The sequence below is a fragment of the Engraulis encrasicolus genome, chromosome 18, assembly GCF_034702125.1.
Source record: "Engraulis encrasicolus isolate BLACKSEA-1 chromosome 18, IST_EnEncr_1.0, whole genome shotgun sequence".
Taxonomy (NCBI): domain Eukaryota; kingdom Metazoa; phylum Chordata; class Actinopteri; order Clupeiformes; family Engraulidae; genus Engraulis; species Engraulis encrasicolus.
Genome location: NC_085874.1, coordinates 15,964,821 through 15,987,194, shown reverse-complemented (window position 1 = coordinate 15,987,194; position 22,374 = coordinate 15,964,821). Strand labels below are relative to the sequence as shown.

Below are 22,374 nucleotides of genomic sequence, written 5' to 3'. Positions count from 1 at the left end.
TGTCTGATCCGTCTGTATTGGTTGGAGCAAATGCAGTATGCTGCAGGCATTTTTCACTTTCGAAACATGGGAAGCATTGCACCATTTTTATGTTTTTAGTCGAGTTGGCTTGAGTATTAACCTACTGTGATCCTAATACTGATCCTACGTGGTTTTGACTATGCTCATGTGATGCCCAACTTGCTACGCCCCTGTATTAGACAGATCACTGACCATTCATGAAATAATCTGATTCCAAATAGTACAGATGCTATGATGCTTCGTCTGCATTTAGGATGGCCATCACCGGTGTTATATCTACTGGATCCACATTCTTAACACTTGCCAAATGCTTCAGTAAGCAGCTTGGACGGACAGTCAGATGACATTACTTGCTCTAAAAGTAGTGTGCATTCATGGATCCATATTACTTTTCCATTGAATTAACGATTGACTCCCAGACTGCGCATATCTTAATTCTACATCATTCTTTGTGGGTATTGCTGTTGAATTAGTCTGCTGCAGGCTGCTTTCAGAGCATCTTACATCTTCTAATTTTGTCTCACAACTCTATATTCATTCCTAGACTTGTGTTTGTTTTGAGATCTGGAAAAAGCAGCCATTTTAAACCTCTACACTTTCCTTGTCATCTTTTCCAGTCCCTCTGTATTTATTGCGCTTATTAGATGGTCTTAATTGGTAAACAGCCTGACTTTAACCCATATACGTGTATCACGTAAACAGCAGATACACTCTTGCCTGTGTTTTGTCACCATAGAGACTAATAGTGTCTTGGTGTGCACGCAAGACAAGTGTGGTAGATTAGTGGTTGGAACAAGTGGGGCCTCTAACATGTAATGTAGTCTGAGAAGGGTCTTGTTAGACATGCAAAGTAGGTGGAGGTTGGGGGCCTAACGTACATGACAAACTGGTTAATAGACTTTCCAGACACTCATTATTTTAGGTTGACTAATACAATTGCTTTTACAACACTATGTATGCATTGCATATGTGCAACTCTTTGATTGCATCCCCCTTGATGAAAACCTTTTATAGAACCAAAACATTGGCTGTAAAGTTGTTCAGAGCGAGCTTTAAGCTGTAACGATCTGTGTAGACTTTCTCCATTTAAATGTCTGATATTGTTCTCTGGCACTGTACGTGTCCTTTTTTAGTTTATGTACGCACCTTTCATGTTGATATTGTGCCTGGCTACATTAATGTCCCAGTGCACCCTTTGGCCTTGCTTGTCTTTGTTTAGACTATATGCATCTTCTCAACGTCATGGTGTCCTGATGCTGTGGTACCATTGGAACGGTAGAAAAACCTAATTGATGGTTGAGGTGGCTTGATTCAGCCACAGAAACTGAATGTTGCAGCTATACATAGCAAGAGCTCTTTTTCTGTTTGGATGTTAAATAGGACACAAATTTAATGTTTTTAATAAACCGAGCGGGCCACTAAGAGGCACTTTCAATTTACGAACGGAAAGATTGATGGTGGTCATCCCACCGAGATGAGTTGTTGAGACCCAATTACAGACACAGCCAAAAGACAAACGTCTCCAAATCACTGCCGGAAGTCTAACCATCGTGAGGCTTACAGCCATACCAAACTAGTAGTGAGCAACCAGCACTGAACCCAGATTTGGTTTATAGCAGCCTAAAAATACAAGCAAGTTTCAGTTGAGACATTGGAGTGTATCAGGCAGTCTTCGAAGCTCTGCTTAGCACTCACTTGCAGATTACAAGTTGCAAGCACACACTTAAAACAATTAACCATAAACTTTGGTTAACTTTTTGTTGTAGCGTTGCCAGTTCTATTTTGCATCATTATACTACAGTTGGAGTAGTGAAACACTGAGGTACTAATATGCCTGTGTCCTTGATTAGCTCGGCAAAGGTTATTTTTGACAGTGTTTGTCTGTTTGTCTGCCTATCTGTAAGTCAGCAAAATAACTTGGACTCCTCACCTGCGTTCTCCAAGTGCTTTTCTGTTTTCTTCCTAGTTGAAATGACCTCATAGGATCCCTGGCTAGGAAGACGCATTGGCTTTATCAGATTAGACTTGGTGTTAGGTATGCAAGTGCGATTTAAAAAAAACACAACAAATGCTTTTGATTTTCTTCAAAAATCCTTTCACCTGTTAGCTACCACCATTGTAACTTGTAAGGATCATCCCCTGGTTGCACCTAATCCAGCTGCTGTCAAAGTGCATCAGTCAAGTTACAGTCCAGAAGCACCATCACTAACAGCCATATGATGTCACTTTTTAACCTAGAATACATACAATGGCAGCTTTATGGAGTTTAATATTGAACATTTTGAATGAAATGGCACAGAATCGTTACTCAAAACTACCACAGAAAACAACTGTGTTACTCAAAACTAACTATGATGCCAAGATGCCCATGTAATTTTCCAGAAGTCAACATTTTTTTACCACCCGTGATCTTTTACTAGTAACCTGCTGCAGACCTGCATCCTCCTCGAGAGTACCAAAATGATACTTGATATTAAGACAGACTAGCCACTTTCATTCCTTTCCTACTCAAATGTAGACGTTTATATATTGTCCTGTACTGTATATTTAAAGACTGAAAGTATAACATTTATGTTGGTCAAGCCATGGTATTTTCCCCTGTTAAATATGGCGCACCACTGCTCAACAAGGACACTCAAAGTTATCCATTTTTGCTTTGCCTCATTGTCACGGTTAATCGGTGATCATGGCTGAATGACCGCCATTTTTTTTACTCCCACTCCCTGGCTGTGTTAAAATTTCATATTTAGAATCACTTCAGGGTCTAGCCAGAGGCTAGAAGATTTATCGTGTTTATGCTTGTCTATGGTTAAGTAGCACTTAACCAAAGCTTCAAGGTTTTTTTTATTTTGGTAGGAAGTTTTGCCCACAGGGCTGAGACGTTTGCCCTTTACTGCCGAGGGGGCACAGTGCCGAAAGAACCCTCCCTTGCAGCTGGGCTCCCTCTCCACCTAATGGGGACACAGGCAAGCCAAACTGAGCTATTGCCTTTCCCCATTGGTGTCCCAAAGTATATGGCTGTAGTGAAGGTGGTGTCAGGGTTCGTGGTGACTAGCGAGCTAGGTGTCGTTTGCCAAAGCCACTGTCTTGACATCAACATCACTGGGATGCTTTTCTTATCCCATGTTGTTGTTGTCGTCGTGGCCCTGTATGGATTTCTTTTTTTAGACCAAATTGTCACTCTCTCAAAAGTGATGAACGTGGAAAAGGGTGTCAAGTATATGCAGGTGTCAGAGATTTGCAGGTTGTAAGCAGCAGATGCATGAACGTAGCCCAGTCTCTCTTTTAAAGACTTCCCATCCACAGACATGTTGTAAAATTGGGTTGGGAATATTTCCCGGCAGTTTGTCAAAAAGAGGTGAAGATTGTTTGTTTTTGTTTTTGTTTGAGATTTTTAAAAGGAGTTTGTTTTTCTTCTCAGTTCGTAGCTGTCTGTCTCGTTTTATTTTACGGCTGCTGATATAGAGCCATTTTTTTGCCTTTCGCCTTTACTGCATTTTGCTTTGAATTCTTCTTTGTTTATTCATTTATTCAGTCAGTCAGTCTGACTTTTGGCTGTATGGGGTGTTGTTTAGTTTATTTTGTAGCAGTGAATATACCGGAGGTGAAATGTGACTGTGTGACCCAAGATGACTTTTCAGACGTCTGAATGTAGGCAAAGAATGCTACTTTTAACTTTTTATGTAGAGGTGAATTGCCATTGTTTTCCATTTCAGTTGCCTCAAATAAGCTATGACCAGGGCTTTTACTTTAAAGGGGTATGCCACTATTTTGGGGCTGAATACGGTTAAAATCGTTGGCCAGGGTTTATAAAGGTGGTTAAGTGTCTTATTTTTCATGTTAGACGTTGGCTTGCTTTAAGACAAGTTAAAAGAGGGAGCATGGCGCTAAGCTAGTGAAAGTCAATGGGTCCGTGTAGCTTACAGTGATCCATTGACTTTCACTAGCTTAGCTACATACTCCCTCTTTTAACTTGTCTTAAAGCAAGCCAACGCCTAACATGAAAAATAAGACACTTTACCACCTTTATAAACCCCGGCCAACGATTTTAACTGTATTAAGCCCCAAAATAGTGGCATACCCCTTTAAGCATTTGTTTATTTTTAGGGCATGAGCAGAACTACACTTTAATTGTACCACTTTTGACATTTCCACCTTGGGCTATTGACTGCCAGTGATATACCTCATAAAGTTCCTCCAAGGCCTTTCCAAAAAACTGTCCTTAAGCATGGAACTGGACTTTCCATCCATTTTTGGCTTGTATGCACATGTGCATGTACCTGTGGTACAAGCATGCAATTCTGTGTGCATACAGTATGTGTGTCTGTGTGTGTGTGAGAGAGTGTTGGTGTGCGTGCGCTTGTGGCAAAAGAATGTGATCATGTGTGTGTGTGTGTGTGTGTGTGTGTGTGTGTGTGTGTGTGTGTGTGTGTGTGTGTGCGTGTGCGTGTGCGTGTGCGTGTGCGTGTGCGTGTGCGTGTGCGTGCGCGTGCGCGTGCGCGTGTGCGTGTGCGTGTGTGTGCGTGTGCGCGTGTGTGTGTTTTCTAAATGAGTGGGAGAGACAATGAGAGACAATGAGAGAATGTGTAGGAGGACAAAAAGCACAAGCTACTTGGCTCTGATGTTAGTTTCTGATGGTCGGGTTCCAGAAATGTGAACGGTTAAAGATAGTGTGGAGATAGGCTTCGGTCGCCTAAATGGAGGCCTCTCAGGTCCAGCAGTCATCTCTGGACATTATTTATGGCTCTGGGATGTTGGCTGTTGGCGCTGCCATTGTGTTCATAGGTAATTAGCAAAGTATGCATGGAATCAAGCCTTTTATTTATCCCCTCCACGTCCTCAGCTGCCAAACGCTTAGAGTTGTAAGATCGATGATGACCATATACTACATCTCTCCTTTCAAACTGGGGGGTGGGGGTGGGGGTGCGGGCGGTACGTCACTGCCAGGTTGTTGTCATCTCACGTTTGGTGCTTGACGAGTAAACCTGAGACATGCGCCTTTGTCTGTGAGTGATGAGGTGACACTTAAGCAGTGAAAGAGGCTTTTTGAATAGGCTGCTATATTCCAACCTGCCTGCTGTAGAAAATGTACCTCAGTGTGAACTGAGCTAAAAAAGCTCTTGTCTAATCCAGATTGTAAGTCAGATTGTGTGACACAGAAGTGTTGATGTTCTACATTTTTATTTTAAAATATTACAAAGACATGATATGAATACAGTCACCAGTGTATCTCCTGGTAAACGCCCTCCAACCCCCACCCTTCCACTTATTCAGAAGACACTGAAGGGAATAATGACAGTCAAAATTAAAGCTTTAAAGGGACACTGTGCAGGAAATGGTCAAAAAGGGTACTGCAACTATGCTGCGAATTGAAAATGGGCTGCCTATTGCCAAATTTGAACTTTTCATGAAAGTTTCCGAAGTAATAAACTAATATTTTCTAGTATGGTCCAAGTACAGTCATTTTTGCAGCTAAAAATGGCTATTTCTGGAAATTCAAAATGGTGGACCATGGAGAAGATCCCCCTTTTCATGTAAGAAAAGTGCAATTTTTTCAGTCATAATGAATACTTAAAATGTTATGGTGTTGGTAAGTATTCATGAAAAAGGTAACATTAGTGAATGGGCAGCATGAGTTCTGGAAATAAACAACTAAAAATCTCACACAGTGTCCCTTTAAATAGATCAAATAATTATTTTCTTTCAGAATTTCTGCTTCATGTAAATGCTTGGGAAGCAAAATATTCACAAGGCTCTTGTCCTGGGTCATGAGTGTTGTTTTCATTACTGCCAGGCCTGGATTTTGACTCCAAAGCGAATCGGTGTGATGGCGTCAAAAGGAAACAAGTATCAAAAATAACTTCTGGACTGCAGAACCCAAACAAGGAGCTTTGGTTGTAAGGTTTTGAGGCTGTCCAGTTGGTTCGTCTGTCACACTATGGAAGTGCCCGCTGTTGACATTATAAGGGTCATGTACTCCTTAGACCTTGAAGGCTTCAATTATTTCTCCCCAAATAAAACAAAATCTGGCTGCTTTAAGAAGTCTCTTTTCCAACTCCATCTTGGACTGGCTTGTGACTTAAAACAGCCCACAGACACAGGCTCCTTAACCGTTGAGGTGGCCGTCCTTCCAACTTAATAATTATAGTGTGACTTCATAAAGTGGTTGTGGCCGTTTCAGTATTTTGGTAGTAGAGGGAATAGAGTTGTTTTGCTGAGTCAAGTGATGTCCCTTTCAAACGCCTAGTGCTCACTGGCATTCACCGCTTTGTGTGTTTTGTTTTTTTTAATTCTGACTTAAGCCTTTAATTCAGTTCAGTCTACCGCATCCATCAAGACGTATCTGCACTAAATAAGCTGTTTTCTACATGATTTCATAGGTATACAAAAAACAACCTCAGGCTGATGTTAGCAGAATAACCTGTCAGAGTTGCTGGACCCTAACATATAAATGTTCAGGAGTGAAAGAGCAGGAGGAACAGAATTCTGTGAGCAGACCGAGATTGTAACAGCAGTGAGCAGCAGCAATATTTTTGCGGGTGTTTCTTTTCCCCCCTTTATAGTAATTTTTATAGCAATGGGTTGAGAGGGGAAGATCAAAGGGAATCTTAACAGTGCGTCAGCAGCTATGTCAGCCGGGCAGATTTAGTTTTTCACTGCCTCTGCAACTCCTCTAAATAAGAATTTGTTTTATGTGCATGGCTTTTCAATGTTTCTTTTATTGCAGTGGTTAAAAAAGCATCTACATTTTTGTTGTTGTGAAGCCTGCCACATTTCACGGCCTGATAAATCCTGCGTAAATTATCCATGTTCGTTACCCGTTTTAACTGTGGACAGGATTACATGTTTTTGGCGAAAGTCCTGATAAAAATGCAGGGATGGCTGGATTTCAACCCAAAAATCGAAGGGCTTTTCTTAAATCAGCCAACAAAATGTTTCAGTGCCAAGTCATCTGATTTTAGAACTGTGGCATGCGCGTTTCATGCATATATTTTCATGAGGACACGTTTTCAGCTTGCCATCTTCCCTAACTCTTCCGCTTTTAGCTTATTCCATTCAATTAGAAACCACAGGGACGCACAAATGTCTGACCTCAAAAGCCCATGTGGAAGCGACACTCGTAATTATGGCATGCTTTTGTTTACGTCTTCATTTTCTATATCTACCTTCTGAGGCATTCCATGTGGCAGAAGAAGGGTCAAGATAGTGAGTGAGCACCATGAGCCCCCGGATGACACGACTGCACGTTTTGCAGCTGAAATTATCCATATCCAGTAGTGACTGTGCATACATTTGGAAGCTGTCTATTTTCGTCAACGGTAGTACATTTTTGCTCTGAGGACCATTTTATTATAAGCTGAAGGGGATTTGCTGTATTGCTGTAGATGTCAATAGATAATTGTAGATTGGAGTCATCTGGGGATTTCTCAAGTGAGGAGAGGACTGGATGCTGAATGTTCACATACCAAACATGTATGTGAATGTGTCATCTTTCTTGGTGAATGTTCATCCATACCATACTCGAGTTCATCCATGCCATACTCTGTCATCCATGTCTTTTATGGACCTAGCTTTGTGCACAGTCATGTTGGAAGAGGAAGGGGTGCGCTCCATGGAAAGGGCATTGAATTGTCCAAAATGTTTGGATATCCTGTTCACAAAGCAAGTTCCATAAAGACATGGATGACAGAGTCTGGTATTGATGAACTCTACTGGCCTCCACAGACTTCTAACCTGAAGCTGATAAAACGCCTTTGGGGTGAATTGGAGTGGAGATTGAGAGCCAGGCCTTCTCGATCGACCTCAGTGTGCGGCCTCACCAATGTGCTTTTGGAAGACTGGTCAGAAATTCCTATAAAACACACTCCACAACCTTGTGGACAGCCTTCCCAGAGGAGTTGAAGCTATACTAGCTGCAAAAGGTGGACTGATATCATATTGAACCATATGGGTTAGGAATGGGATGACCGTTGAATCGAGGCAAGTTACATAATGCTTTCGGTGATGTAGTGCAGTGGTTCCCAACCTATGGGTCGGGACCCAACCTATGGGTCGCCAAAGATCCACAGTGGGTCGCGAAGCCCTCTTGATTTTAAGGGGTTTAATTTTAATACCATATTTAGCCCATGTTGAATAAATGACTAAGCATTTAAACTAATATATGCATAGAAGCAACAAAATGTAAGTGATACATTAAACAGTTACAGAGTATCCTGTGACTCCCTCTTGTGCGAGCGTTCGCGCGATTGGGTAACCAAAGCTTGCGATGGTAAAAATATGGGTCCCTGAAGAAAAAGGTTGGGAACCACTGATGTAGTGTATAATGAAGCAGTAGACTTTGTTGCTGTATGTGTGAGGGTTGTACCCTCAATACTACAGTAGTAAACCATTTGGATCATGCTATGAAAAACCTTAAGAATTGTTGTGTGGTTTTTAGACTATAATACTCACATTTCAGGGAGCATAAATTTAACTTTAATTTCATAGTACAAGCTATTTGGTTATTTGGTAATTTGCACCACACAGCACCACCCATTTCAATGCCCCCCCCTCACTCCAAATTTCAAACAGCAGAATGCCTTGTTGGGTGGGAATGTATACATTTAGTTTCACAGTTAGTAAATAGTGTGATAATTGTTTGTGCTTTGATCTGTGTTGTGTTGCATCTTGAGATAATTGCAGACACTACTTTGTAATTGTCGCAGCCCTCAGAACTTGCTCATCAAAGCCAAATTGTTCCTCGGGGCCGGTGAAGTTGTTGCGTCCTTAGGTTGTCTTTCTTTGATTTCTAGATGTCTATATTTGTTTATTTGGGAGGTGCTTGTTTAGAATGAGGGAGAGGTAAAAGTAAGTTTCGAACAACCAGGGCGGTATTTATTTGTCCAGTCTCTGTGTTGCTTGTCATGCGATGACAGTTTATGTTTACATGAAAATGGCGTGTGTTTCTCCCCATCAGCATGGTGATCCTCTAGTTTTAACTGGCACATTTGAAGACTTAAAAAAACACTGAGACTGATGGCTTTCCTAATGACTACTTTTTTTCTCATAAAAATAAAGGGTCTTGTGCTTACACCCACCCTATTATATATATATGTTTTCTACTTGCCGGTTCATGCCACTTGTTGATTTATTTCTTTTCTGATTTATTTCTCACACCTTAATTTGTCCGCCCTCTGAATATATTCTTATTTGTTGCAACCACATTGCTTACCGAAATGCAACTGCTGTGCACAGATCTCGATGACATGTCGGTGTTGCCGTGAAGGCTCTCTGGTGTGACCAGTTGCAATGCACGCGTGTCATAATGACCTCTATGTGATCCGCAGGCTGTAATTTGAGCAAAGGGGTATAGAGGAGAGCGGCTTTTGTGATGTGATGTCCCTTTCCTGCTGTTCTAGAAAATCACTATGTGTTTTTCTGTCACCTAAAATCGTTGTTTCCTTCAGAGGCCTAGGTTAAGAGTACCGCCATACGTTTGTGGTTTAACGCACAGTCATAAACTTTTAAATTATGGAAGGTTGTATGTGCTACTTGCCAGCATGTCACTACGTGACAGCATGACATTTTTTTAGATGGATTTTGTACACAACTTTTTGTGTGAATTAGAATTATTTAAGATCAGAGCGAAAGGGAGGAGGAAAAGATTTGAACTCTTAAAGCAGCACTACGTAGTTTGGGTCAGAGAATCAGAAAGTAATAGATTGAAAGAAACTGCTGACAAATTGAGGTCACTGATTACCTAGCGTTTTATCTACACTTACCTGTGATTTTCATGCTGGCTTCTTGACCTTAAAGTCTGCGTGATGTGGTGTGAACTTGGCATTAGCTTTAATTTGAAACACTTAACTTCGAAATGACTCAAAGGAATTTAGGTATAGCATATTGATTATGGAGCAATGTGGAGTTAGGTGCCCTACTGGAGGGATTCAAACTTGAAACCATCTGATCGCAAAATCAACCATCACCCCACAGCTACCCACGGAGCAAATTCTGCGCCTAAACTGTAGCTTGACTGTAGAAGGAAACTTCTTGCATTGCTTTAAATGTGTAATGGCCTGACAAGCCCACCCATCTCACCCATCACCTATTCTGCCTCTAACCTGTAGCCTGAAGGAAATGTTCTGTAGAAAGAAACTTCTTGCATTGCTTTGACCCATTTTAGCCTAAGCCCTTTTTGGGAAAGGGTGCCCTCTGCCTATTAAATCCTAAATAGCTCAGCCTCCGAAGCACATACAAACATGAAATGAGTTGCATTTAAAAGCTTGGACCCTCATTTTGCATGAGAATTCGTTCATTGAGCTCTAACATACCCACATGTTTAATTAAAAACACTCAAATCTCAAGAGTCTAACTGCAGCGTATAAGTGTCTCCTGGCTAAAATGGGTTAAATGGGTGACTAATGAAGAGTTAACATGTCAAAAGCCCCAGCTATTCAAACACATCCAAGTCACATTTAAATACATTTGACTTGTAATTATAAGACTGTAATGATGACTCATTTGTCATGCTATGTTGGGCAATCTTTTCTTGGGGTTGGTGGATAAAGGACAACTCGCCAGATCATTCATAATTGTTGCTTTTTTTTCTGCTTGACCAAGTTAGAGTTTCTAAATGCAGACTTTAAATGAAACCATTGTCTGCCGTCCTCATTCTCTGCTGCATTGTAAAAGCTTTGTGTGGGGATCACAGAGATTTATCTCTCGTGCGAGCAAGATGGAGGTCGGTAGCACAAGGCCTTAGAGAGAGAGAGAAAACCCTTAGACCCAGCCCAGGCATGTTGATGCCTAGCTTTTGGTTTTTGTAATGACAGATGGCTAAGTCCACACTTTTACCCCAAAGAGAGGGCACGGCTGCACGACTGGCGTCAGAGTCTCCTTGCTTCACCTCAAGCGGGTATCCCTGGAAGCAAATCTTGCATTTCTCCATCGCCACGCATTGTTTGTTTCTCACAGGGTGAGGCTCTTGGTTGGGGTTTGCCTCTCTGTGTGATTTGGAGGTAGCCTTGTCCACTACAAGAATGCAGGAGAAATATAATAATAATTAAATTACTGCAGAATTATAAACGGCAAAGGAAGTATTTTCTCACTCCATTTACTGCACCGTTTAGTGTTTTGCCTCTGATAATTACATCGTATGTTTGAAGGAGCGTTTTTGCTTAAAATAACCCTCTTTAATGTTTGAGTGTAATAGTACGGTCAAGTGACGTTTTATTTGCAGTCATAGCAGTGCAGCCATGAAACCAGCACGTTTCATGGCTGCATTGTGTTTTAGTTGCAAAAATGGTCTTGCCACGTTCACTAAGGCATGAAAAAATAGAAATGAATGAGTGAGAGAGATATATATATATATATATACAGAGATGAGAGGGAGAGGTAGAGACAGAGAGTTAGAGCACGTGAGTGGTTGAAGGGGAGAGAAAAAAAAGATTGATGTCAGAGTGCAATGCTGCTGTATGGAAATAATGTTGAAGGCCAAGTCTGATGAAGAGCATGTAGCTCAAAAACGTTCACTTGGTGATTATTATTTTATTTATTTTTTAAAGCAAAATGGGAGCAATTGTACGGACATTCAACTTCATTTTCATGGTTGTCTGACCCTTTTGTCCTGCATCTGTGTATTGGATGTGAGCACTACTAGTTACTTGACTAGCTGCTGTACTAGGGGAAAGACGCATAACGATTCGCCTTACCGGTCATGACGTACCACAATGAGTCTGTGCACATTACATTGTATTACATTATATTTCATAATATGTATGATTTCATTGCGTACTGGTGAGGTACTTCTTTGCAGCACATTTAATTCAATTGTATGCTGACGGTGTCCTCACAAAGGCAGCAGTTCAAGCTCAAGTTTGAGTTTCAACTTTGTCCCCAAAATTGGCAGTTAAATGTGAAGCTAGACCACAGACAGCACAGGACAGTTCATAAAGTGCAAGATTAAAAAGGACCATAGGTTATAAAATAAAATAAAAAACAGCATAATAAATGAAATAAGAAACATGATGGTGTGCATTTGCACTGCCCTCACGATTCGATTCGATTAGGAGTCAGGAGGTTTCGATTCGATTCTACGATGCATTGCAATGCATCGTAGAAAATTACATTTCTACTGAGAGCAAAATCAAATTTTCATGAATCATGATGAGGAGTAGATGAGCAGTCAGATACTGAGCAACATTTCATTGGCTGTTTTCTGTATCAGTCTTGCAGTTTTCAATGCTTTGAAGTGCTTTTATTTAATTAAACATTCATTTGTTCAGGAAATATCCACGGAAGTAATTGAAACTTGAAAAAATATGTTGCATCGATTATGGCACTTGCCGAATTGAATTGAATTGTCCTGCCCCGCATTGCGATGCATTGTCAAATCGCAATGCGGGGCAGGGCAATTCAATTAAATTAAATTCGATTGAATCGATTATTGTTGACGCCACTAATGATCACACCATAAAAGTATTCTTGAACTGCTCGATGAGGTAGACGGCATAGCAGCATTTGGTCAGATAGGCCGTGAAATGTCAGGTTGGTGGAAATGGTTTGCTGGTCCAAACAGTTTATCTCGCCACCATCTGCTTCTACTACATTACATTACACTTAGCTGACGCTTTCACCCAAAGCGACTTACATTTATTTACATGCAGGGTATTGGTTATAGTCCCTGGTGCAATGTGGGGTTACGTGCCTTGCTTAAGAGCACTTCAGGCATCCATAGAGGTGCAGGGAGGGAGGACGGGTAAGGGTGGGATTCGTACCTGCAACCTCCTGATCTTACGTCCACCACTTACCTAACAACTTCAGGCATGGCTAGAGGTGTAGAGGGGACGGGTAAGGGTGGGATTCGAACTTGCAACCCTCTGATCTTTAGTCCACCTCCCTAACCACTCCCTAACTGCTAAGATTCTTCCTTTTCCTGTTATTTGACATACCCAATCGGACGGAAATGCCTGTGGCACATGTTTGGTGTATTGTGGCACTTCTGCTAAATTTGGATAAAAATGTACCTAGTCAGTGTTTTTTTTCTAGGCTGGGAAACAGGTGCAGGAAGGGTAAGTGGGTAAAGGTTGTGTTAGGAAAGGCATATCCCGGCAAGCAGGCGAGATTATAGCTTTCAGAGTTGAGGGTGCATGCTTCATTGCCTCAGCTTCCTGGGTAAACACTAGTTGGGCACACTGCTTTGAATGCCTGGCCCAGAGTTAGAAGAACACATGTGGGTCCATGGGCACACTGCATCTGAACACTCAAACTCTTGCGTGATGATGTATTTCCGTTATATATATGTTACGTATGATGTTTTTCCGTATGGATGTATGGTACACCAAGGATTCGGTTGGAGTTTTTGGAGAGTTGCGTTACTGATGTTAGGGATTTAGTTTGCCATTCAGGAATTGTGTGAAGCTCTTAGTGCTTTTATCCCTATCTTTGGTTGATAATGGTTTAGTTTTGTAGTATCCTACTCAATCGTCAATCTCACTCCTCTCTGCTGATCTGTCACGTGTCATATGTCAAAGAATGGAGGAGTCTCACGCAGGTGAAATCGCTTTTGACGTCCACACTGACGCTCAGACACAATATTGACAGAGAGAATGATTGAAACCATTTCCTGTAAAGAAACAAAAATTCACTTTCATCTGTGGGTGGTCAAGGGAAATGACCTTAACAGTATGTGCTTTTCCCAAAGAAGGAACGTGCAAATGACTATGGATGTTTGTGTAAAGCTGCACGGTTTTTTTTTCGTAAGCTCCATTTCTCACGGAACATGCGGCACAGTTAAGAGCAGGATAAGATCTGCACAACGGTGTCCACCCAAAGGACACTGGTCCCCCCCTCACCTCCCTACTGGCACCCCCTCCACCCCACCCCACCCCACTCCATTCCCTGGCCCTGACCCACCCACCCCTGTCTTGATACTTCTGCTTCAACCTTCAAAGGGGTACTGCCACAGTGGTGCGGTGGAATTGCTGAATGGCAGAAAGTCCATCTGCCTAGAATTGGATCATTTAAGAAGAATCAAGAATCAAGAGTTTTTTATGTCATTGACAAATAAATTTGACAGCGGAATTCAGTTTGGAGTACGCTGTACACGTCTTCGTTTAAAATATGTTCCCATTGATAACATTGAAATAGCAATACTTCATCGTTATTGTATCTTCACAAACTCACAGCTTAGGCTGGAAGTTAACCTCTATGAGGAGATAGCCTTTGAAAATCAAGCAGAAGATTCCGGAGCAGAGATGTGGACAAAGTTAAGTACAATACATCAGTGAATAGACTACATATTATGAAGGTATGTTATTCCTGAAAAAAATGACAGTATCAGATAGACCTTTTCTTTATCTAGGGGCCATGTTGTTGACTTGAGGCAGCTGGACACTCTGTAATTAATCATTGTTTGCAATGACCCCTGTAGCCCTCCGTTTTGTGTACTGCGTGCGTATCAGATGAAGAGCGAGAAGAGAGAGAGAGAGCTATAGAGAGAGAGAGAGCTATAGAGAGAGACAGAGAGAGAGAGAGAGCGCTATAGAGAGAGACAGAGACAGCGAGAGAGTGAGACAGCGAGAGAGACAGAGACAGCGAGAGAGTGAGACAGAGAGACAGACTGCTCCTCCGTGGAGAGGACTTTGTAAACATCCAACAGCGCCATCTGCTGTATGTGCTGTGCCTGCTTGGAGTGAAACACTGTGCAGCCAAATGAATGAGCTGGGTCGTTGGGTAGCTTCAAACACATTGCTTACGGCATTGCATTGACAGATTTTCCAAATAGACAACGCTATTTTCATGCACTCCATAAAACAATCAGCGTCATGATAACAGTAGCTCTTGTTTTCACAATGAATTTACTCATCAATCATCAACTTCACTGGTCGCTCATCACTCAACTTGCTAAATCCCTCTGGGGTGGCTGCAGTTTGGTAGGCTGGCTATCACCAGACTATATCACAAGTGAGACATAGTCTGGGAATCAGCTATTCATGTTCGCATAGGGGAGGTCAGTCTAAACTATTTAAAATTCTATCTAATTCTATGTTTTGTGCAAATGGTAGTTTCCCGTCCGTTTCAAACAAGACACATTTTTTGGGGCTGACCCTTTAGTTTAGAGGGCTATTAAATTTGTTGACCAATGACCAATGAGCGTTGTTAGTTGATTTGATTGACAGTTAGGATTCTTTAAGAATTCTTTTGATTGACAGTCAACCGCAACCGCTGTCATATCAGAGCTTGTTCTCGATGTTGCTAAGGTGTGAATGCGGACATTTAGGGCGGAAGAATACTCGCAGATCAGTCGCAGATGCTTCAAAACCGTTGAATGGAATTCAATAGGCGCACGTCAGGGAACACACATCATCACCAGGTCTCTTTTTGCCACATATGTACATCATATGGGCCATATATTTGATTTGACATCAGTTCACCAGCTGTGAACTTTTCACAATTTATTTTTTTAGTATCTTTTAGTGAGTGCTTTCAATTTCAGTTGTGAATGTGTGTAGTGCAAATTGCACATGTTAATAGTGACAATAAAAGGCATTCTTTTCTATTTCCAGGCAAGGAGGAAGGCTGCAGACTTTGTTAACTTAACGCCTCAACACCCTTCAAACTATGACATTATCAGATTAACAGCGGAATCTATAGGTTCTCATTTACGGTATCTAGGTCATGGGTAGTCATAACTAAGTAGAGATAAATCGACCTCACATCCACAAGAATTCTTCAGCAGATGTACGCTATGTTGCACAGTGGGAGTATCTGATGGAGCAATCCCTCCAAGACGCAGGAATTCCCCCACGTCTGCAGCTGCTGAAAAACACTCAGATTGTTTGCTTTCCTGTTTCTGTTTACTTTTTCGATCGTCATTCTCGCCTGTTGTCCGAATGAAAACCGCATGTCATGAGATGCTTGTCGGAGACAAGAACGCATCTGACGGCAACTGGCAAAGACCCATGTTCCACATGATAAAGCCATTCGGTTTTTATATTGTCGTCGTCGCCAATATGACCTTGGCAAGCCTCTCTGCATCTGTTGTCCTCATCTGGCTCGCAGCACTGTACGTTCCCATGACAAAGTGACTCGGAACACGTCACATGGGTTCAATAGAGACTCGCCATTGGCTGTAGCTCTGAATAACCCCTTGCTATGAGGTTCATATGACAACAGCCACCAAGGGGAAGGGCCTGAAGTTATTCATCCAGCAAATCATCTCCTCCAAAAAAAAAGAAAGGTGCTTCAGTTTGCACATCATAAAAATATATGTTTGGGGGCATCATGGCTCAGTGGGCTCGGGTATTGTACCTTCAGTTGGGTTCCGACCCGAGGTCATTTCCTGATCCTGCCCCGCCTCTTTCCCTCACTAATTTCCTGTCCCTCTTTTTCACCATCATGATCAAACCATCAAACCAAAAAGCCCAGAAATATCTTTAGAAAAAAGCTGAAGTATGTTGTCTACAATTGATAACCGTAGTTGGATTGACACCACAAACGTTGGCACAAACGGCATTCATTTTTTCCAGCAGCAACACATACTCACAATTATTTTGTTGGGTCACTTGCAACTCTCAGATTTGTCCAGAAGGGGGCACTATTTTTTCCCCTTTTGGTTGTTCCAGCCTCCCTTCAACTGACGGCTGATATCAATGGAGTTGCTACCAAGGCTTACAGACAGAGAACCTTTTGAGTACCTCATGAGGAATACCTGTAGATCTAAATGACTGTTGGAATGATTAGAGTAGAGTGGAGAGTAGTAGAGTCGAGTGTACTTAATTGTCCCCAGGGGAAATTTGTTGTGAACTTCAACATTCAATGCATTACATACAGTACTCACTCCCATATCCAGCATACAACATAACATCAAAAACATAGAAAACGTAAAACAAAAAAAATGCACTGCCTGTGTATGGCATGTCTATCTTTCATTAAGTATTCTTAGGGCAGCCATATGGCATTATGGTTCTTAGCGCCGTGTGAGTTAAGTCATTCAAAAGCAGAAATGTAAGTTTCATGCCAATCGAGGATGTAAAATGACCACATACTGACTGTACATATGGTACATTTTTAATGCATCAGTATGCATTTTACTTAGTTGCTGAGTTACGGTGGCTTTCTATTCCAGCGGTAATGCAGACTTTATTCATAACAGTGCGAAAGCTGTTAATCAAATCCTTATTCAGAAAGACATCTGAATAGACCTCTACTTACTTAACTCCTAATTATACAGTCTGCTGTGATTTCTGGAACTGTATTTGTAACATATTTAGCTGTCTGTGTTTGTATGTGTGTCTGTGTGTATATGTTTCCAGAAAGACTCTGACTCATGAAAGCCTCTCAAGCCAGACTCTACTTATTTTCTGCCGCTAGGGTTCGTGTACTCACTGGGTAGACCCATTGTCCTTCAAAACTGTGACCTGTAGTAGTGAAGTTTCACTGTTAAACCACCAGAGGGCAATAACAGTTCAGTAATCACCCCATTTCTGGCATGTCCATCAGGGGATTGCCTGCTGTTTGCAATAGAGGAAGGAACGGAGACTTTAATCAGTCTGCAGCTTTGAAGTATGTCACGTCACGGAGGCATTTAGAAGCACATTGGATACTTTTAAATAACTTTTCAGCAATTACTCACTGAAAAGAATGTGCAAGTGTTTCAACACACCAACTTCAAGTACAGAGCTTTGAATAGATGTGTGCTTAGTGTCGGCTGGGTCTGAACTCTAGAATCCTTCCTGAACTCTAGAATCCTTCCTGAACTCTGGCCATTGCTCTCCATTTTACCACATCTGACATTAGAGAAAAAATGTGCGTCTGTGGGGTAGTTTCATAAAATCTTCAGGTGCTCATCGATATCCTCAAATGAAAACTTAAGGTACAGACAGAGGGAGCCCTGAAGGAGGTTGCACGCAACCGGAGCGTGTCAGCTTGATGTCCATGTTAAAACAGTACTTTTAAACAGAGTGCAGAGTGCCTCGGACCCCCTCTGTCTACCGTATTGCATTGCCTTTCTTTTGATCGCCATATGAAACATGCCCCCAGCCCCCCACCACCACGACCCATCATTCAGCACCATGTGTTTGGTTGGGAGGCAACAGCCTCTGTATTGTATTATTGTACTGGGGTATCGGAGTGTGTCATGATGACCCTGGTGGTCTTCTGCACCCATGTGGCACACCTGGTCAGATCCCAGAGACCCTCATCTGCCCCTCACGTCACTGTTTTGGGGAGCGCGCAGTGCTCCTCTGAAGCCTGTTCTCTCCCCCCTCTTCTTATGAAAATAAATGTGTCCCACTTCTCACATAGGGCTTACATTCTTCATCCCCCAGTGTAAACAGTAATGTAGGGTTTTTTTTCATCTGCGCTGTGCGTTTAATGTTGTTCAAGGCAATGATTTCTTTTTTTTCTGTTTCATGTCTCACTTAATCTCTAATTGATGCCAAATGTTCACCTCTGTTTTAACTTATTTCACGGGCTGAGTCTAGTGAGGTAATGACAGCGACCAGCCTGAAGGAGAACAACAAACACACACACACACACACAGTGCTAACCTCCATAAGGGCTAGACAGATGGAATTGTGTGCTCATTTTCAACCAGAGCATTTTTAATTAACAACAAGCTAGTCTTGTTGGTTTCGTGGGAAACTGTACACTGTACTTGAGTGCCTCCACGTGTTAATGCATGCGAAAGCTAAATCATGGTCCCAGAGTGAGCAATTTCCTCCTCGCCTAGTTTTCGTTCAAAACTCTAGCTTTAGTTTTCACAGAAACATAAGAAATACAATATGTCAGCATTTGGTGTAAGAACCGCAAAATGACACATCAGCCGTTGTGAGAAGCTGTGATGACATCTGTGTGCGAAAGCTTTATGTATCACATTTTCCCAATGGACATTCCACGGAAACAGGATATTGTGCAATATGTGTCATGCTTGGTGACTCTAAGGAAATGGTCGTAAGATATTTGAATCACTAACACCCATAAGTGACTAATCTAATGGAGGGAAGCCGCTCAGAATGGTTTTAAACACTGTGGTACAGAATAGATGGTAAAATATAGTGATTTACTACACTACATTAGTATAGTGATTAGTATAGTGATTGTGATGTACTACTAACACTCACTGCTTGAAATGAAGCATTTGGCCCACACTAAAAACATGGCATCTTCTCAAATGCATTTAACATTTGATTTTTTCCCCCCTGATAGTCCAGCACTTGGCCTAAATATTGCTGAAGCAGGCTAAATAAAACAATCGTAATATTCTCTTTCATATCCTGTTTTGTTTTTATAGCTTTTTTGTGTGACTACTCAACTGTATAGCCTCGGATTCTGTCGGCAACGTGTGTGTAGTATCCATCCACTTGGCGTATTGGCGTTAACAACTGAAGAGAGGTTTTACGTTCAAACTCAGTTCAGAAAGAGTGTCAAATGGTTTTTTTTTTTTTACCTTACTTTTATTTACATCAGACACAAAATGCATGGTCCATATCAAGGTACACAATGGTGTGAAATGATGATACAAGATGAAGGAATGATGATGCAATATGAAGGAATGATGATGCAAAATGAGTGAAAGGGATGAGACTGGTTGTCCATTCTGGCTTTCACTTATGTGTGAGGCATTGTGTTAAGTAGGCTTATTCTAAAGTCTTCACCATTGCTCTCGTGTGTGTGTGTGCGTGTGCGTGTGCGTGTGCGTGTCCATACGTGTGTGCGCGTGCGTGTGTGTGTGTGTGTGTTTGCCTTCTAGAGGATGCTGGGACGTACTTCCCCAGGGTGAAGCGGGACCCGGGTCGCTACCTGCAGCCCTGCTCGGAGGCGGTGAAGGGCTGGCTGCGCCGCATGAAGAACGCCGGCAAGGTGGTCCTGCTCATCACCAGCTCCCACAGCGACTACAGCAGACTGGTGTGCGAACACATCCTGGGGTGAGACACACACACACACACACACACACGCACGCACGCACGCACGCACGCACGCGCGCGCACGCACACACACACACACACACACACACACACACACACACACACACACACACACACACACACACACACACACACACACACACACACACACACACTCCCTAGGGTGACTCGCTTACACACACACACACACACACACACACACACACACACACACACACACACACACACACGCGCGCGCACACACACACACCTACATAAAACTACACCACACACACACACACACACACACACACACACACACACACACACACACACACACACCCTAGGGTGACTCGATCGCTTACACAAACACAAACACACATACACACGCACCACATACAGTTCCCCAAGGTTAGAGAGTTGATCTTTGTGTGAAGAGGGTTACCAGTTTGGATCCCCTGGAATGACCTGACCCGCGGCCTTAGCCGTGGCTCAAACGTCTAAGACAGCGGTTCCCAAACTTTTTTCCCTGCGCACCCCCTTGTACATTTCAGTGTGGTTTGTGCACCCCCTAAGTGAATATTTTGGTGTGCTGATGGCCACGCAAGTATAATTCACTGCACATTATGCACTGTTGTTTTAGGAAACCTTTTTTCCAATAGTCTAGGAGTTAAACTATACTTCAGATGGACCCTTCCAGCATTCAGTTCACCATCCAACTACTTAATGTTCATTAATGCTGGATGAAAACTCACATATCCACCATTGCTCTATTGAGCTCGTGCACCCCCTTATGGCAGGCCGCGCACCCCCAGGGGTGCACGCACCACAGTTTGGGAAACCCTGGTCTAAGAGAACAAACTGTTAAGCCGGAGCGGAGGGCCGGGTTCTGTTTTATGCCCGGGGTAATTTCCTGATCCTTCCCTGAGTCTCTCTCCCGCTCGTGTCCTTTCACTCTCCTTACTGTCAAAAATATCAACAAATCTTTAAATATAAATTGCAGGGGTGGAAAGTAATTAATAACATTTACTCAAATTGCTGTAATTGAGTACTTTTTTCATTTGTAATTTTCAAAGTAGTTTTTAAAATGGGTACTTTTACTTTAGGTTTTAAGTATTTTTAAGACACTTGTACTTAATTTCCATTTTTTTCAGTACTCTCTCCACCTCTGCTAAATGGCCCCAAACGCTGAACACAATTCTAAATCACTTTTCATATTAGGAAGTGGTCTGCAGGTTGGAATTGGCCTTTCTTTTCTGATTCGAATTACAATTTGGAAAAGCCAGCTTTTGCAAGCTTGCAATGGTGTGGTTTTATCGCATGGAGTGACGAAAAGATGACTTTAGAATTGCTGTCCATGCTATATGAGACTGTGAACCATACCAAGGATTTTTGAAAAGACTTAAAATATATATTTTTTAAAGTTGTTTTAAGGTCAATTCACTGGGCAGGCGACGAGTGTCGTTCAATAAATGAAAAAGTTGTAGACAAACGTTGAGGTGTTGGAAGACTTTCATATACCCGTGTTGGCGGTAATGAATTAAAAATAGCAGACAGAAAGTAACTCCTGGTTTCTATTGTACATAAATAAACATTGATTTACCATCCAGTCAAAGTATATGAAGGTGTTTTTTAATGAATACAACCACTTCTGTGACACCTTTGTAGGCAGAATTTTTGTTTGCGTCACTTAATATTTTTGTAAAGCGACACTCGTCACCTAGACTTTGAAATTAGCCTGCAGTCTTTCTTTAGTGCACACACACACACACGTGCACACACACACACACACACACACACACACACACACATACGCACGCATGCACACACGCACACACACAAACACACGAACCCATCAAACCCCTCACACCTCAGTAGACCATACATTTTCACACTGTGGCCACTTAGAGTGGTCGTTCTCCTGGGGTCTGTCCTGTGTCTGTAGCACCAGCTGCCTGTGTCTGCTAGTGGAACGACTGGCAGTCTGGCTTTAGGTCCTACTCAGGGCAGAATTAAAGCACAGGCTAGATACGGCTGTAGCCTAGGGGCCCCACCTGCCAGGGGGCCCCTGATTGGCCAAAAGTGAACAATTGCAGACTTTTGACAAGGTATAATATTGAAAAATTCATCTGTCGTGTTGAGTACATTTGGTAGACATTGTACCCTTAATTGCAAGGTTGTAATTGTGACACTGTCAATTTAAATTGGACGGAGGCCCCACAGCAACCTGTAGCCTGGGAGTCCAGGCCATTTAATCTGGCCCTGGTCCTACTACTCTGGAAGGTACCGTAGTCTGTAGTCCATCAATAAAAACACACAGAAAAGAGAAGTAAGATTTTACGCTTTGGACAAAGGGAAAGGAAGAGCGGAGCGCTTTTCAGAGAACAAGCTCGGTCTCCTAGACCTAGCAAACCGATCTTGACCCTCTCCTGGTCCAGCAGAAGCAAGAGCATTTATGTCATATTTG

The 22,374-nt window shown here is 42.2% G+C and overlaps 1 protein-coding gene across 1 annotated transcript in view; it reads left to right on the top strand.

Moving 5' to 3' along the window:
• The window catches only part of nt5dc1 (5'-nucleotidase domain containing 1), a 73,945-nt gene that overhangs the window by 13,328 nt on the left and 38,243 nt on the right, over window positions 1-22,374 (top strand). Inside the window, exon 7 of the mRNA XM_063223106.1 lies at window positions 19,754-19,928. Within this exon, the coding sequence (XP_063079176.1) occupies window positions 19,754-19,928 (175 nt within the window). The remainder of the gene's footprint in view (window positions 1-19,753; window positions 19,929-22,374) is intronic.